This window comes from Equus caballus, chromosome 25, assembly GCF_041296265.1.
Source record: "Equus caballus isolate H_3958 breed thoroughbred chromosome 25, TB-T2T, whole genome shotgun sequence".
Lineage (NCBI taxonomy): Eukaryota > Metazoa > Chordata > Mammalia > Perissodactyla > Equidae > Equus > Equus caballus.
Genome location: NC_091708.1, coordinates 26,337,694 through 26,353,960, shown reverse-complemented (window position 1 = coordinate 26,353,960; position 16,267 = coordinate 26,337,694). Strand labels below are relative to the sequence as shown.

General features: G+C 38.4%; 1 protein-coding gene across 4 annotated transcripts in view; it reads left to right on the top strand.

Annotated features, from left to right (window-relative positions):
* Positions 1-16,267, top strand: part of FKBP15 (FKBP prolyl isomerase family member 15) — a 53,167-nt gene that overhangs the window by 14,656 nt on the left and 22,244 nt on the right. For all 4 annotated transcript variants that reach the window (XM_070251132.1, XM_023628677.2, XM_023628676.2 and 1 more), the window contains exons 5-14: positions 2,774-2,848; positions 3,175-3,273; positions 4,925-5,074; positions 5,969-6,037; positions 7,374-7,520; positions 9,591-9,733; positions 10,479-10,536; positions 12,843-12,950; positions 15,465-15,567; positions 16,039-16,145. In XM_070251132.1, the coding sequence (XP_070107233.1) occupies positions 2,846-2,848; positions 3,175-3,273; positions 4,925-5,074; positions 5,969-6,037; positions 7,374-7,520; positions 9,591-9,733; positions 10,479-10,536; positions 12,843-12,950; positions 15,465-15,567; positions 16,039-16,145 (987 nt within the window). In that variant the 5' untranslated portion in view covers positions 2,774-2,845. The remainder of the gene's footprint in view (positions 1-2,773; positions 2,849-3,174; positions 3,274-4,924; positions 5,075-5,968; positions 6,038-7,373; positions 7,521-9,590; positions 9,734-10,478; positions 10,537-12,842; positions 12,951-15,464; positions 15,568-16,038; positions 16,146-16,267) is intronic.

The following is a 16,267-nucleotide window of genomic DNA, read 5'->3' as shown; positions in this document are numbered from 1 at the left end:
GTTCAGGGTAACTAATACAATAGACAACTTCATTATGGAAATTTGGAAACACCTATAAAAATAGTGGGACTAGGATAATGAACTCCCAGATAACCATTGCTGAGCTCTAACAATTATTTTAGTCTTGTTTTGTCTTAACTCTTGCGTGTTTTCCTTCTTCCCCTGCTGAGATTATTTTGAATAAATCTCCAGCATGTAATTTTAGCTGTAAATATTTTAGTATGTATCTCTAAAAGATAAGGATTTTTTAACATAACCATTATGCCGTTATCACACCTAAAAAACACCCACAATAATTCTTTGATCTCACTCACTACTGTTAGTGTTCCAATTTCCGATTCTCTCTTTTTTTCTTTTTTTTTTTTACAGTTTGTTTTAATCAGGATCTATAAGGTCCATACATTGCAATTGGTTACTGTGTCCCTTTAGTCTCTTTCATTCTCCCATCTGGAGGTAAATAATGTCTGGTTGTCTCTCATTTTGTCATGTTAGCAGCCATCAATGATTATTATCTAGATCTGTTCATTCATTGGAGGTTGCCATTTGGATTTTAAAAATCTGGTGTTGGGACTTCACTACCTAATAGAATGTAGTACTTTGTGGCAGGCAACATTCCCACCGTAACAACTGTAAAACAGCAGATAAATAGCAAAAATTCGATTTTAAAATTCGTTGGAGAGCTGTGGAAATGATGAGGAATAGATGAATAAAATTTTAGAGAAGAGCCAATGAACTGAGTGTTTCCTTCCCTTGAGACTTTTGCTGACACCTGGGAGTAGACTAAGCCTCAGGTATGGGCCAGACAGAGAGAATACTGGGGGGAAGAGACATTGGCAAAAAACTAGAGGAGCTCCAAATACAAGGTGGTTTTTTTTTCCATGGAACATTTGCTGAGTTCTGGGATGGTGTGGAAGTCCAGGGGCTGTGCCGGAAAGGCAGAGGGAAACATCTGCAATCTTGTGGTGCATGAAGTCCTCCTATAGTGCTGGGACCGGTAACAAGCAATAAGCAACAACCTTTCTCTGAATACGTTTGCTAGATTTTGAACTTCCTGGAGAGGAAGCTAAAGAACGCAGCTCAGAATCTCTGATGGGCAGAACTTTCAGGACTGGGGAGTCAGAGACCTTCCAGGCTCTTAATCCAAAGCCTAGGAAGATGATGCTTGAGAGCAGGGACAGCCCAGAGGTGGGAAGGCTCTGAGTAACCTGCATCCTTCCCTGACCAGCTCAGTCTGTCTATAGTTGAATTGGATTAAAGTGATCAGCCCCTCACTCTAGCTACCTAACGTGGGATAAGGAAAGCCCTTTCTGGTGCAAGATTGTATATGAGCTCCCATAGTCTCTCCCTCCCCTCTGAGGTTGAATTTTAATTATTTGTTTCCCTACAGTTTTGTGTGTATGTGTATAGTAAATATATATGAAACATAAAATTTGCCATTTTAACCATTTTTAAGTGTACAATTCAGTGGCCTTAGTTACATTTATAGTGTTGAGCAACCATCACCACTGTCTATTTCCACTTTTTCATCATCCCAAACAGAAAATCTGTAACCCTTAAGCAATAACTCCCCATCCCCCCTTCCCTTATCGTCTGGTAACCTCTAATCTACTTTCTGTTTCCATGAATTTGCCTATTCTAGATATTTCATATAAGTGGAATCATTACAATATTTGTCCTTTTGTGTCTGGCTTGTATCACTTAGCATATTGTTTTCAGGATTCATCCATGTTGTAGCATGTATCGGAACTTTTTTCCTTTTAATGGCTGAATAGTATCCCATTGTGTGAGAATAACACATTGTTGTAAACAATGTGTATGTGTATAAACAGTTTTGTTTATCCATTCATCAGTTAATGGACACTTTGGTTGTTTCTACCTGTTGCCTATTGTGAGTAATGGTGCAATGAACACCGACATACGAGTATATGTTTAAGTCCTTGTTTTCAGTTCTTTGAGGTATATACTAGGAGTGAAAATTGCTGTTATGTGGTAATTCTATGTTTAGCTTTTTGAGGAACTACCAAACTATTTCCACAGCAGCCGTACTGTTTTACATTCCTACTAGCAATATATGAGGGTTCCAATTTCTCCACTACCTTGCCAACACTTCGTTATTTTTCCATTGATTTTTTTTATAGCCATTCTAGTAGGTGTGAAGTGGTACCTTATTGTGGTTTTAATTTGTATTTCCCTAATGACTAATGATGTTAAGCATCTTTTCATGTACCTGTTGGTCATTTGTATATGTCTTAGTTACCATTCATACAAATGAAAACACCAGTGAAATAAAGACTTGCTGATGACAGTTGAAGAGTAAAGCCACAGGGGCCGGCCGCATGGCCGAGTGGTTAAGTTCGCACGCTCCGCTTCGGTGGCCCAGGGTTTTGCTGGTTTGGATCCTGGGCGCGGACATGGCACCACTCATCAGGCCATGTTGGGGCAGTGTCCCACATGCCACAACTAGAAGGACCCACAACTAAAAAAATATATACAACTATGTACTGGGGGGATTTGGGGAGAAAAAAGCAAAAAAAAAGATTGGCAACAGTTGTTAGCTCAGGTGCCAATCTTAAAAAAAAAAAAAAGACCACAATGAGAAGAGATTAAAATGGATAGTCAAAGGATAGAATTTAAAATCCAAGCTTTAAGAGGTGAATTGAGTTTTGAGTTTTATGCCTCTATGAAGCACCACCCCTGACATCTTACTGCTCATTTTGTGTTGCCTTTTGACTTCTGTTCTCTTTTTTTTCTGCCTGTCTTTGCTTGAGTACAGTATAAGATTCTTCTTTATATCAGTCAACAGCAGCGAGTTACTGTTGCCAGAATTCATCCGAACTTTGAGCTAATGGTAAGACTTCCCATGTTGGAATTAGTTCCTTTGGGATAGGTTTATAGCAGAGACTGGTGTGTGCATAGCTGGCAGGAATTAGATCTGCTTCAGCCCTGGCTGTCAGAGTGGATATCCTAAGAGAGCCTCTCGGAAAGGTCTCTTGTCTGCCTTGTGGGAATGTGGACTAAGGAGAAGTTGGTGGAGGGTGGGAGGAAGAAGAACGTTCCCTGATATCTCTCTTTGGGGTCACCTGAGTCAAGGCCCTTCTGTGTGGGTTCAGGCAGTCAGATTTAGCTGCCGTGCTGCTCTTGGTTGAGTTATCCCACCGTTTCTCCTTTCCCCAGGTTCGGCCCAATAACTATAGCACCTTTTATGATGACCAGAGACAAAACTGGTCCATCATGTTTGAGTCAGAAAAGGCTGCTGTGGAGTTCAATAAACAGGTAATACCATCTTATTCTTCCCATGAAAATGCAAGCACTAGTCTAGATTTCCCTTGATTTTAGGAAAATATATGGAAAACTTATAACCTGCTATATTTTGTTAGTGACAGGCACTAAATTTCTCACCTGAGCTTGTTGTATTTCAGGGAAATAATAGGAACACTTATTGAAATTGCTCGAAAATGAGACTTTAAAGAGAAAAAAGGCTAAATCTAAACTGACTTTTTAAAAAACATTTTCCACTTCATAAATAAGGAATAAATAAAGCTATCTTTTAAAAATAGCGTTTTAAAAGAATTTTTAAAAAGTTACTACATGATCACTGTAGAAAATTTAGAAAAACATTTAAAAAAAAACCACTCATAATCTTACTACCCAAAGTAACCACTAGTAACATGTTATGTTTCTTTTTTTTAATGCATAGTATACATAGTATGTACATAGTAGACACACCCTTTAAGAATTTTATATCCTGCTTATTTTATTTAACAATGTATAATGCATCTTTACCCACTTAATGAAGAATTATCTGGAAACAGTTTTGGAAGGTGCATAATACAAGTGTTCTTTAATTTATTTAGCCGTTCTCTTACTTTAGGCATTTAGATTGTTTTCAGTCTCTGAAATAAATGATACTATAGTGACCATTTTTGTGTATAATTCTGTGTCCTTTTTTCTCTCTGATTATTTTCTAGGGTAGATTTCTAGAAGTGAAAGACTGAGTCAAAGGTTTCAAGTATTTTTAGGTTCTGTATATACTTTGTATATACTTTGGCACACTACTATTCAGAGAGATTGTACTATTTCACATTTATATCAGTTCTCTCACTATGCCTTTGCCAGCATTTAGAATTATCCTTTTTTTTCCCTTTTAGTCTTAATTGCTTAATAAAAAATGACATCTCATTGTTTTAGTTAGCATTTATTTGGTTACAATAACGAAACTTTTTTAAGAAAATGAGTAGCAAGTTTCCAATGTATATGTTAAAACACTGACTATAGAATACTTAAATCTTATTTACTTAATATTGTAATGCTTAATCTTGTCTAAGATTTGTGCTAAGACAATATGGCTAAATCTGTAGGGTAAGGGTGGAGGTAGGAATTCTTGGAATGCAATATGGTTTTGTAAAGGGCCTTTTTTCTAGTTTATTCTTTTTAGAAATGCCTTTTGAAATTTTTTTAGAAGCGTCCCTTCTTTCATAGGTTCCCAAACACTGAAGCAGTAAGTCAGTATAGTAACGGTGGCTCATGTTTATTGGGTACTTACTGTTATTTGCCAGGCACTGGGCCAAGTACCCTCCATTAGCTTAGTCTTCATAACTGCCCTAGGAGATATACAAAGCTTTTATCTCCATTTTACAAAAAGCCTCTATGAAATGAAGTTCACAGAGAGGTTAAGTTATTTGGCCAAGGTTACAAGTTAATAAGTGGCAGTGCCCAGATCTGTACCCAGACAGTCTGACTCCAATGCCATACTCTTAGGCACTTTGATTCTGGGCAAGATTACTGACTTTCGAATGATTTACTTCCAAACATCTAATCGGTTTTCTTAGGGGTTGCCACTGTTTAGAAAAGAGCATTAACAATAATGGGATGAGTACTTACTGAGCTTAAACTAAGTTTATGCTGCTTCGATTTCGTCGCGCAGGTGTGCATTGCCAAGTGCAACAGCACCTCTTCCCTGGATGCAGTGCTCTCGCAGGACCTCATTGTAGCAGAGGGTCCTGCTGTAGAAGTTGGAGATTCCTTGGAAGTGGCCTATACTGGCTGGCTCTTGCAGAATCATGCGCTGGGCCAGGTAAGAAAACGTACCCTGCAGGTTCTTTTGTAATTTAAATAGCATGAGGGCTATTCAAGCGTAAGGTGTTATTATTGTGAATTGCTGCTGTTGGCAAATAGAAATCATTTAGTTGTCCTGCTTTAGTCACTACAACTGCTTTTGGGGCATAGTCATGAATTGTTAGTGTGTAAAATCTTCTCAGTGCTACTTGTCTCTTCCGCTTAGAGAGAATGGAAACTCCAAGTGTCCTTTCTGGTAATTGTTCACATGTATGTCTTGTCCTCCTATACCAGTTTTAAACTTGAATATATTCTTATGAGATTAGGTCTTAAAACTTCTGTTTAGACCTTCCTCACAGCTGTTTCTCTGTTTTTCTTATAGTAGATACTGTAAGTAGATCGGGCTTGTTGTGTTTTAATGTTATTAAGCCCTCAAAAGCAGTATGGTATTATAGAAAGAACTTTAGACTATGAGTCAAAAAAATGTGGATTCACGTTTCAATTTTATCCTAACTTGACCTTGTCAAGTCATTTAAGCTCTTAATTTTTTTTCCCCATCTGTGAATGGAGGTCAGTGGTACTTATGCTGCTTCCTTGGCAGGATTGGTGTGAGCATCAGATAAGATCATTTATTTGAGAAGTCTTTACAGATGAAAATGCTTTTAAATACTTGGTGGTAGAAGTTTATGTTTTTCCAAACCTGGAAGTCTTTGCCTCAGAGATATTCAGTGTGATAACACTCTTTAGCCATGATGTGGTCCCTTCTTTTCAGGTCTTTTAAGAACAATTTTTCCAGCATGTTTGACATTCCCTATTCCAGAAGTACTGTGCTGGTATGTGCTAAGTTGGATGTTGTAATGATTATTATTATTTTTGAAACTGGCTGACTTCATGTACTTTGATAACATTGCAGGTTTTTGACTCCACTGCTAACAAGGATAAGCTGCTTCGCTTGAAATTAGGATCAGGGAAAGTCATCAAGGTAAAGGTTTAACTGTGTTTTTCTATGGATTATCAGTTGTAGTGGGCTTCATTTACATTCAGTTTTGTTAAATTTCTAACCTGGCTGTATTTTCTGAGAGTCTGCAAAGGATGTGTAAAAAGTCGTATAACATTGTGTTACATTATCTGTATTTGGGAGATTTTTGCCTATGAGATGATATATTGAAGAATGGGTACCTGCCCTTTCTTTTTCATCCTGTAACTCTGGGGAAATTACTAAATCCTTCTTATAGCCTAATAAGGAAAGAGGGGAAACTGTTTCTTCTAGCAATGTGTTATAATGGGTGGTTCTTGTCTCCCTGGAATGCTTGGGACCAGCGCTTTGCAACCATTGTGGGAAACAACCACGACACAGTGGGAGGAATGACGGCATTAGCGTCTGAGGCCCTGGGTTCACCTTGTGAATTTTTTCTTTACCAGTTGCGCAAGTGTGTTATAAAGTAAAGAGTAGTTTACACGTGTGGGCTATAATTGTGTCGGGATATACTGATGCATTGTGAAGTACTCATTCATCCACGGGGCAAAAAGTGTGTCTTCATAGCATTGTTTATGACTCCTTTTCCCAGAAGCCTTTGGAGACTTGTTTCTGTAGACCCTTAAAGCTGGATAGTCTAGTGTTGAATCTTGGCTTAACAGTGTACCGACTGTCTGATCTTGGGCTAGTTTCTTAACTTCCCTAAGCCTCAGTTTTCTCATCTGTAAAATGGGGGTAATGCTACTAACCTCATGAGGTTGTTTTAGGGATTAAACAACATAATATGAGTAAAGCACTTACCAGAGCATTTGGAAAAATATGTTTAATAAATGATAGCTTTCATTTCTCTTTTAATTCCAGTCTTATATTCCTCCCAATTTTTCTCATTACCTAAGATAAATATGTTTCATCCAGTCCCGGATATGCTGGCTTTTACAAGTGAATTTAGAAGCAATACAGTCACATGCCATATAATGACGTTTTGGTCAACAATGGACCTCCTTTACAGTGGTGGTCCCATAAGATTAGTGCCATTTGGCCTAGCTGTGTGGTAGGCTATACCATCTAGTTTTATGTGAGTACATTCTATGATGTTCGCGCAACAGCGAAATCGCCTAATGACAAATTTCTCAAACCATATCACTGTTGTTAAGTGATGTATGACAGTATTCTAGATATTCTTATAACGAATGGAGGGAGGGAGGAATATTTGAACTTGACCTCTCTCCCGGGATCCAAACCTGAAAGTGTGGATGAGTGAAACCTGATGATCCTATACCCCATTTTGTCTTATGAGGAAGTTTGTGTCTGATGAGCTTCTCCTCTTCTCCGATTCCTAAAGAGCTGGGAAGATGGAATGCTGGGCATGAAAAAAGGAGGGAAGCGGTTGCTTATCATCCCTCCAGCCTGTGCTGCTGGCTCTGAAGGGGTAATAGGATGGACTCCATCAACAGACTCTATCCTCGTGTTCGAGGTGGAGATTACGCGGGTGAGTGAAATGGTGGTGTGTTGGGTTGATACGTTCTCTTTGCTAGTTGAGTAAAATGAATAAATAAATATATTTGAGAACAGGTTCTGAAGACGTCTGTCTTTTTTTTTAAGTAGAAATGGTATAGTTGGAAAGAACAGCAGCTTTGGAATCTAAAGACCAGCGTTTATGTCCTTCCTGGCTCGCTATTCAGAGTCTAGAAGAGGACATGCCTGAGCAGATCACTTCTCTACACTAACCTTCTTTTTATTTTGTCTATAAAATAGTGGTTCCTACCCAATGTACATACCTTTTGACTTAGTAATTCCATGGCTACAAATTTATCCTATCAATATGTTTACATAAGTATGCAAAGGTATCTACAGATAGATGGATAGATAGAGATATATAGTTTCCTCCCTCTGTCACATTGTTTGTAGTAGTAAAAAACTGGAAACAACTATGTCCGTTATTAAGAGACTGGTTAAGTTATGGTTTTTCATAAAGTGGACTTTTATGTAGTTCTTAAAGAATATCCAAAAATCTGTTAAGTGAAAGAAGCAAGTTGCAAAACAATATGGATAGTATGATCTCTTGTGTGTACATGTGTGTGTGTACACACACATATACAAACATATTTGCGCAGTCTTATATACATATGGCTGTATATATACATATGAATACATATATATGCCCATACATTCATAGACAGTATCTGGAAGCATTAAAAGTAGTTTTCTCTGGAAAATGGAAATGAGGTTCAGAAACCTTTATTTTTGATATTCTACCCTTTTGTACCTTTTAAAAATTTTATCATGAATATGTATAATTTCTGTAATAAACTTTGTAACAAATTGTGGTTAATTAATGCTGCTCCCTCCTAAGAAAAAAAAAGACCCTGTTTGCTTTATGCTGTGATTGTTAGGTCCAAATGTGATAGTGTTTGTTACTATAAACTATACAATACAATGCAAATAAAAGATATTACGGTCATCTTCATTGTGGCTGTTGTTCCTGCTACAACAAAGGGTATGCTTTTCTTCTCAATGGGCCTTTCCTAATTGGACACCTTGTGTCTGTGGGGCCATTCCAGCCCTCTGTCACTAACATGCTTCCAGCTGCCCTTTTCACAACTTTAATATTCCCTCTCAATTTTCCTTTGAGTTTGATGAAATCATGGTTGGTGATAGATAACAAACCAATTTGAATCCATCAAGACTGGCATTTTGTAAACATAGGAAAAAAAAATCTATTTTACCAATAATCAACGAATTACAAATTAACATTGCTTATTAGATTGACAAGGCTGATACAGAATGATAATACCCAGTGTGACAGGAGTGTTAAGAAAGACTGATATACTGCTTGTGGAGTATAAAGTAGTTCAAATTTTGTGGTGTATATCAGAATTCTTAAAAATGAACAAAGCTTTTATATAATAATTTAACTTGTGTGAATTTATACTTTGGAAATGATTATGTGCAAAGATATAGATGCAAAGCTATTCATAGAAGTATTGTTTGTGATGGGAAAAATTGGAAATAAATTGAAAGTCCAACAACTAGGAATTGGTGAAATGTATTTTGTAATAACATAGATATTTATGACTTCTGTTCCCCCGATCCTTTGAAGACTTTTTCCTGTAGATAATAGCAGTTAAAAGCATGACCTTTGAAGTTAGACGTAATCTTCAGTAGTTGAAAATGATGTCATAGATTAATCATTTAGTAACATGGCAATGTGTTAACGTATCAGTGAGTGAGCAAAGCAGGTTGCAAAACAGTATGGCCCCATTTTTGTAAAAAATATACACGCACACAGATAGATATACACATCCAAAGGTAATATAAATGTGAAATACTACATCCAAAATTCTGATAATGTTATTGCTTAGTAGGTGGATTGCAGGAGACTGTTATCTTTTTCTTTCTTTCTTTCTTTCTTTTTTTTTTTGCTTATCTGCATTTTCTGATTCACCTGCAGTGAACAGATAATGACTTATGTAATGGAGAATAAGTAAAAAGAAGGGAGGATGGAGGGCGACGGGTGCTTTTTTGTAGCCTTTTCCACCTGTCTTTGATCTTTCCTTAGGTCAAATTTGCCAGAGATTCCGGCTCTGATGGGCACAGTGTTAGTTCCCGGGATTCGGCGGCTCCTTCTCCCATACCTGGTGCTGACAGCCTCTCTGCTGATCCTATTGTGTCAACACCCACGTCGGCGCCTTTCAAATCAGGGTAAGATACTGGAGTTGTAGCAAGCTCTTTTATTGTCCATAGAAATGATTCTTAGAGGGGTTCAGAAATAGGGATACAATTGAAAAGTAAAGTAATTTTATTTATTTATCGTTTTGAGGAAGATTAGCCCTGAGCTAACATCTGCTGCCAATGCTCCTCTTTTTGCTGAGGAAGACTGGCCTTGAGCTAACATCTGTGCCCATCTTCCTCTACTTTATATGTGGGATGCCTACCACAGCATGGCTTGACAAGCAGTGCCATGTCTGCACCCGGGATCCAAACCAGTGAACCCTGGGCCGCTGAAGCAGAATGTGCACTTAACTGCTGCACCACCGGACCGGCCCCTAAAATAATTTTAAATAACTAGGGGAAAAAATGGGATGAGGGAAATGGGGAAAACACTTGCATCAGGTTTTTCTGACAAAGGATTAATATTCATAGTCTATAAAGGCACGAACTCAGATATGTAAGAATACCTGCCAAACCCTGAAAGAAAATTGGGCAAAAGGCATAATGAACAAAAAATATGTACCCAAGGAAAAAACTATAAATAATAAGCATGAGTGGAAAATTGTTAATCTTTGTTAGCTTTCAGAGATTATACAAACTAAAGAAGAGTTCAAGTTCTGTTTTGCAGCCATTAAATTGGCAAATATTTTCAAAAACAGTTTGTTTATCCAGTATAATCTGGCCTTGGAATTATGGATTTTGTATTCATCTCAGGATATATCTTCCTTGCTTGCAGGGAGCCAGCTCTTCGTGCCAAATCTAACTCCCTCAGCGAGCAGCTTTCTATGAACACAGTGAGTATACGAGTCTGTCTCCCTTGCCCCCGTTTGCTGAGAAGGTTTCGTGCGCCTAGGGTGTGGTCACTTAGAGGGAAAAGAAATGTCAAGAACAAATGATTCAGGCTTTATTTGTTCCCCTTACTTGGGAGTCAGTGTAGATCAGCCTGGGCTTCTGCAGAGACAGACCTGGCTCCAAATCTTTATTCTTACAAGCGTGTGGCCTTGAGAAAATTCTCTAACTTCTCTGGTCCTCGGCGTCTTCATTTTTAAAATGGAATGATTCTCACAGCCCCTTTATAGGGTTCTTGTGATTTGGTTCCAAAGCACTGAGCTCAGAGTCTACATATAGCATGTCTTCAGTCATTCTCGAGATTTTTATGAAGTTTAAGTGAAATAATGCCTGTGGAGTTTTTAGTATTGTGTCGGGCATATTGTAAGAGCTCAATTAACATTGGCTCTTGTTATTATCCTCATTACTGCTAACACTACATATCTTCATCCTTTCATTCTCTCAGAGGAATTCTGTACTAATTCACCAGCTAGTTGGCTTTGAGCAGATCACTGGGCCTCTGTGTTTGCCCAGGTGTAAAGATGAAAAGACTAGCATACTGTCGTAGTAAAATGTGGATCTGAATGCCTTTAGGAGGACGTCCACTGTGGTTTGTGTCTGCCCTGCCTGGACCGTGAAGGCATGAGTTTGCTACCTGCAGACGAGGTGATAGCTGAAGCACTTGAAGTTCTGAAGCTCTGTGGCCTTCACCTGCCACACTGGGAAGCGGGATAATTGGAGTAAAATCGATGGTTAATTTCTCTCCAATCCTAGTTGACTTGTTTGTCTTCAGCCCAAATCAGGAATTTGGCAAATCAAAGCAAATAATTGATCAAGTATATATAAAAAGTGACCTCCTAAAGCCAGAAGGTTCAACCAAGAAAGAAGAAAATTGAAAAACACTTACAATCTCATATCTTTGAACAACCACAAAAATTGTTCAGCATTAGTTTTGTTGTACTCTCTGGACACAGTTATTTTTGTCACCTGTTTCTAAGCTGCAGTAACTTCTGGTAGACTAGTGATCTCTAACCTTTTTTTATTTCTTTTGTTTTTTCACAGTTTTGTTTTTTTAATTGAGGCAAAATTCAGATAACAAAATTAACCATCTTTTGTTTCTTTTTACATTTAAGTTTTCATTTTTTGTTTTGAACAAGTAATTATATGCATATGGTACAGTTATCAAAACAAAATAACAAGATGCACTTTTTGAGAAGACTCACTCCCACCCCTGCCCTCATGTACCCCCTCCCATCTTCCCCCCTACTTAGGTAACTGCTTTTATTAGTTTCTTATATATTCTCTCACTTTCTCTATGTAGATGCAAACAAATAGGAATGTATATTTTATTTTTCTCCCTTGTCACACAAAAAAGCGCACTATGTGTGTTACCTACCTTGCTCGTAATTTTAGAATATATGTGACAATAGCTTTCCATGTTAGTGTATAGAAAACTTCCTCATTCTTTTTTTATTTCTAGATCACAATATTCCATTGTGTGGATATGGTTTATATAACTAGTCCTCTCTTGATGGACCCAGCTTTTTGATTGTGTTAAGAAAAAATGAGCACATCCTTCCAGTGTATGTCTATTTACAAATTATATAACGTACTCTTCATCCCTGTAAACAAGCTTAATGTCTTATGTTTACTGTAACTTCAAGATAATTTAAAAATAGAGATTATGATCATTTCTTTTTACACCCAATAGATCATCTTGTGCACCCTCAGGGGAATGTACTCAAGGCTGCACTTTGGACCAGTAAATGGGTACAGAGGCTTCTAGCACAGGGGCGGGTGTGTAGTCAATGCCAAGTCAGAGTTAAATGAACCTAAATTTGGAACAAAGAGCTCCTCTTTCCTTCTCTCCCCAAATCTCTTCTCAATCTCTCTCTGCTGAATTGCCCTCAGGCTTTTGAGAGAGTACTATCATCTGAAATGCCTCCCTCCCTTAATCTATACTTTAGTTTTTCATCTGTAAAATGAGAGTAAGTATGCCTGGTGGGGAGACTTGATTGAAATGAAGTAATATGTGTGAAATTACATTGTCCCTTCCAACATATGGGAAATTCTTTTTACTGCTGTTATTAATTGTGACCCATGTATGCTTCTAGGCAAGAAATCTTTAATTTTCATTTTCTAGAAGAAATGATTAGAAATATATATGGCAGGGGGACTTGTTGAAGGATTTTATACAAGAGCCAAAGACAGAGTGGACTGAAGAGAATGAACCTTGATTACAGTGATTTTTGTGACTTTCCTTTCTTTTTAGAATCCTGATACAGTCAAGGCCAAGTTGATCTCTCGGATGGCTAAAATGGGCCAGCCCATGCTCCCCATCCTTCCACCACAGCTGGATTCCAATGATTCAGAAATTGAAGTATGTCCCCTGGCTGTATTAGAATGAATAGTGCAGATGTTCCTATCTTCTGTTCTTTTGGTTGAAATTACTGCTTTTTCTGCATCTCACCCAGAATCATTATTTAGAGAGCTTATATTCAAAATGATACAGGTTGATATTGGTACATATGTTTCTACTGTGATTAGTACTTCCACTGAGAAATGGAAGCAGTTCTGTACGTCTACCACCAGAAGTGGTCCATTTTAAGTAGTTATTTTCGCCTTCTACTGGGATCTCCACTGTCAGTAAAAGTCGCTCTTTAGGCAGCATGATGCCCAACCCATAACAGATGCTCGGTTTCTTACTTAATGATTGAATGTTTAGACTCTCTTGGAAAATGTTGGTCTTTCCACTGAAGTTACGTGTTACTAAAGATCACACTGTTGTGTCTTTTGGCTTTGTATGTGATGTGGTTTTTTTGGAAGTTCAAGAATTTTATTGCAAACAAATCTATCAATTTTTTCCCTTTGTTTTTTGCTTCTGACATTATGCTTAGAAAGCCTTCCCACTTTCATATATTATAAATGTCACGTGATTTATAAAATATTTATTATTATTTCATTTTTATATTTAAAATTTTAATCCATCTGGGATTTGGTGTATGATCTGAAGTAATTTAGTTCTTAGTTCTTTTCCCAGTAGTTAGCTCCTTACTGAATAAAATCATCCTTTCTCAATTGAATTGGAACACATAACAGAGACTGATTTTTAGGATTCTTTGACTTTGGTGTACGACAAAGCAAAAGTGATGCTCTTGAGAAAAAATTTTCCAAAATAGGCTTTATTTTTCACAATTTCGTTTTATTTCTTCCTGGAAGAGCTCTAAGTAGATTTAACATTTTAAAGGAGGATAGGCTTTCTGGGACCTGTTGTTGTAAGATTGGCTTTTATCTGGTTTCTGGAAATGAAATTTGGATAAGATAATATTCTTATTAAAAATTTTAGTGCTACTTATTCATTGTAGAGTATTTAAATTATAAAGTAAGAAGACATATTTAACAAAAAGGGCATTATTTTTTTTGGTGAGAAAGATTGGCCCTGAGCTAAGATCTGTTGCCAATCTTCCTCTTTTTGTTTAAGGAAGATTGTTGCTAAGCTAGCATCTATGCCAGTCTTCCTCTATTTTATGTGGGGTGCTGCCACAGTGTGGCTTGGTAAGTGATGCTAGGTCCTTGCCCAGGGATCCGAACCTACAAACCCTGGGCCACTGAAGGGGAGAGCACGAACTTAACCACTATGCCAGTGGACCAGCCTGGGGCATTGTTTTTTATATATAGCTTTGTAGCTTGATTTTTTAACTTAATGTTATATTGTGAACACTTATGTTAATATCAATAATATAAATAGTGTACATAAAGCAAAGCTTTATTACCTTTAAAGGTAACCCAGTGTTCTGTTGTATTGATTTAGCATAATTGCTTTCACTCTATTGTTAGAAATACAGGTTGAATTAGAGCTGTGGTGATATAAAACTGAGATGCTTTTCCAGAAATGCACAATACATTTCTGAGAATATTGGGAGACAAGGAGGAATTCTAAAGTAAAAGAAGTTCAGAGAGGGGCTGGCCTGTTGGCATCATGGTTGGTTTTGCATGCTCTGCTTTGGTGGCCCAGGGTTCATGGGTTTGGATCCTGGGTGTGGACCTACACGTGGCTCATCAAGCCATGCTATGGTGGCGTCCCACATACAAAATGGAGGGAGATTGGCACAGATGTTGGCTCAGCAACAATCTGCCTCAGGCAAAAAGAGGAAGATTGGCAGTGGATGTTGACTCAGGGCCAATCTTCCTCACCCCCAGAAAAAAGAAGATCAGAGAGAGATTTCCACCCTTAAAGTGCAGCATAGCAGATCGCAGTCACTATATATTATGTCTCAAGTTTTTCTTTTCCTTGTGTGGATCAGGAAGATGTTTGTGGGATAACTTTGTTTAGAATTGCAGTAGGGACCAACATTGCTTTGATTTTATGAAAAGAATCAATGGGGGGAAACTCTAAAACTATATTATCCCAAAACAGCATGGTAACGAGGTGCAGTGAATCCTACTCTATCTGATTTTCAGTGAGTACCTTGAGGTCTGTGGAGATTATATAGCCAAAGAGCAGAGGCTGCCTTATTCCCTGGGTTTCCTTGCAAGAGACCCCTCTTCTGTGGGAACAGACTAGGTCAGTCTTATGGTAGCTGCTGGTTTGGAAAGTGATACATTCTGGAGAACAGTCACTTTAACTGCTTCAGACAATAAGCATCAGCTACTTAGAGTGATTGAGGAAATTAACGATATTTAATTATTTGATATAATTTACGGGGAGAAGGGCTCTCCTCTAGTACATGACAGACTGCTTTCTCCCCATAACCCGTGCCCTAAACTCTCACCTTTCCTTCCTCTTCTTTGCCTAAAAACACTGGCTGTAAGCAGGTTGTGGGTGAATAGTCAGCCTGGGTCTTCAGTTAGGGGCCCATATACGTAGCAAGCAGCATGCTTGTGCCTGTTTCAGGATGTGAATGCTCTGCGAGGAGCCGGGCAGCCCATGGCACCTCCATCTATCCAGCCCTCTCTTCAGCCAGCCCATCCAGTGCTACCACCGATGACCTCACAAGGTAAGGGGGTTCTGTGGCCTTGAATGGGTCAGCACCAAAGTTGTCATCACTGTCCTTAGATTGTTAGGCTGCATTGTTTCAGTGCTAAGAACTGGGCTAGAGCGTAAAACTTGTCAGTTTGTCCCTGGGTAGGGCATTTTCAGACCTGGAGGTGTGTTTGGTCTGCTTGCTGTGTCTCCTGCTGTTGCATCATCAGTTTTGGAAATCTGCATTCAGCTGATAAGACATCTCCCTGTATGTCATTCTACACTTCCTGCCAGCTAATGGGATCATAGGCCTGAGTCACGTGGACCTGAGAACACCCAATATCCTTCTACTAGCCCATTGCTGAGACTCCAGTAGAGTTGGTTTTAGGGGACTAGGTGAGAAAAGTGGTCAAGTCTGAAGCATGATGGTGTGTGAGGTGCTGGTCTGGACTTGTACCAAGAAGCAAGGGGTGGATGACAGTGAAAACTTCTTGCTTTCTCTTAGCACCTCAGTCGTCTGTTTCTGGGCTCCAAGCACCCTCTGCTGCCTTAATGCAAGTTGCGCCTCTCGATTCCCACTCAGCTGTATCTGGAAATGCCCAGTCCTTTCAGGTAATAACATTTTAAAGCCGTATCAATTAAAAGTTTTAATTTATTACGGTACTAGTCAGTCTCTTTTCTTCTTCCTGCCCCGTTCGTACAGTAGCCGTTCCCCACAGTTAGAGTTTATGATT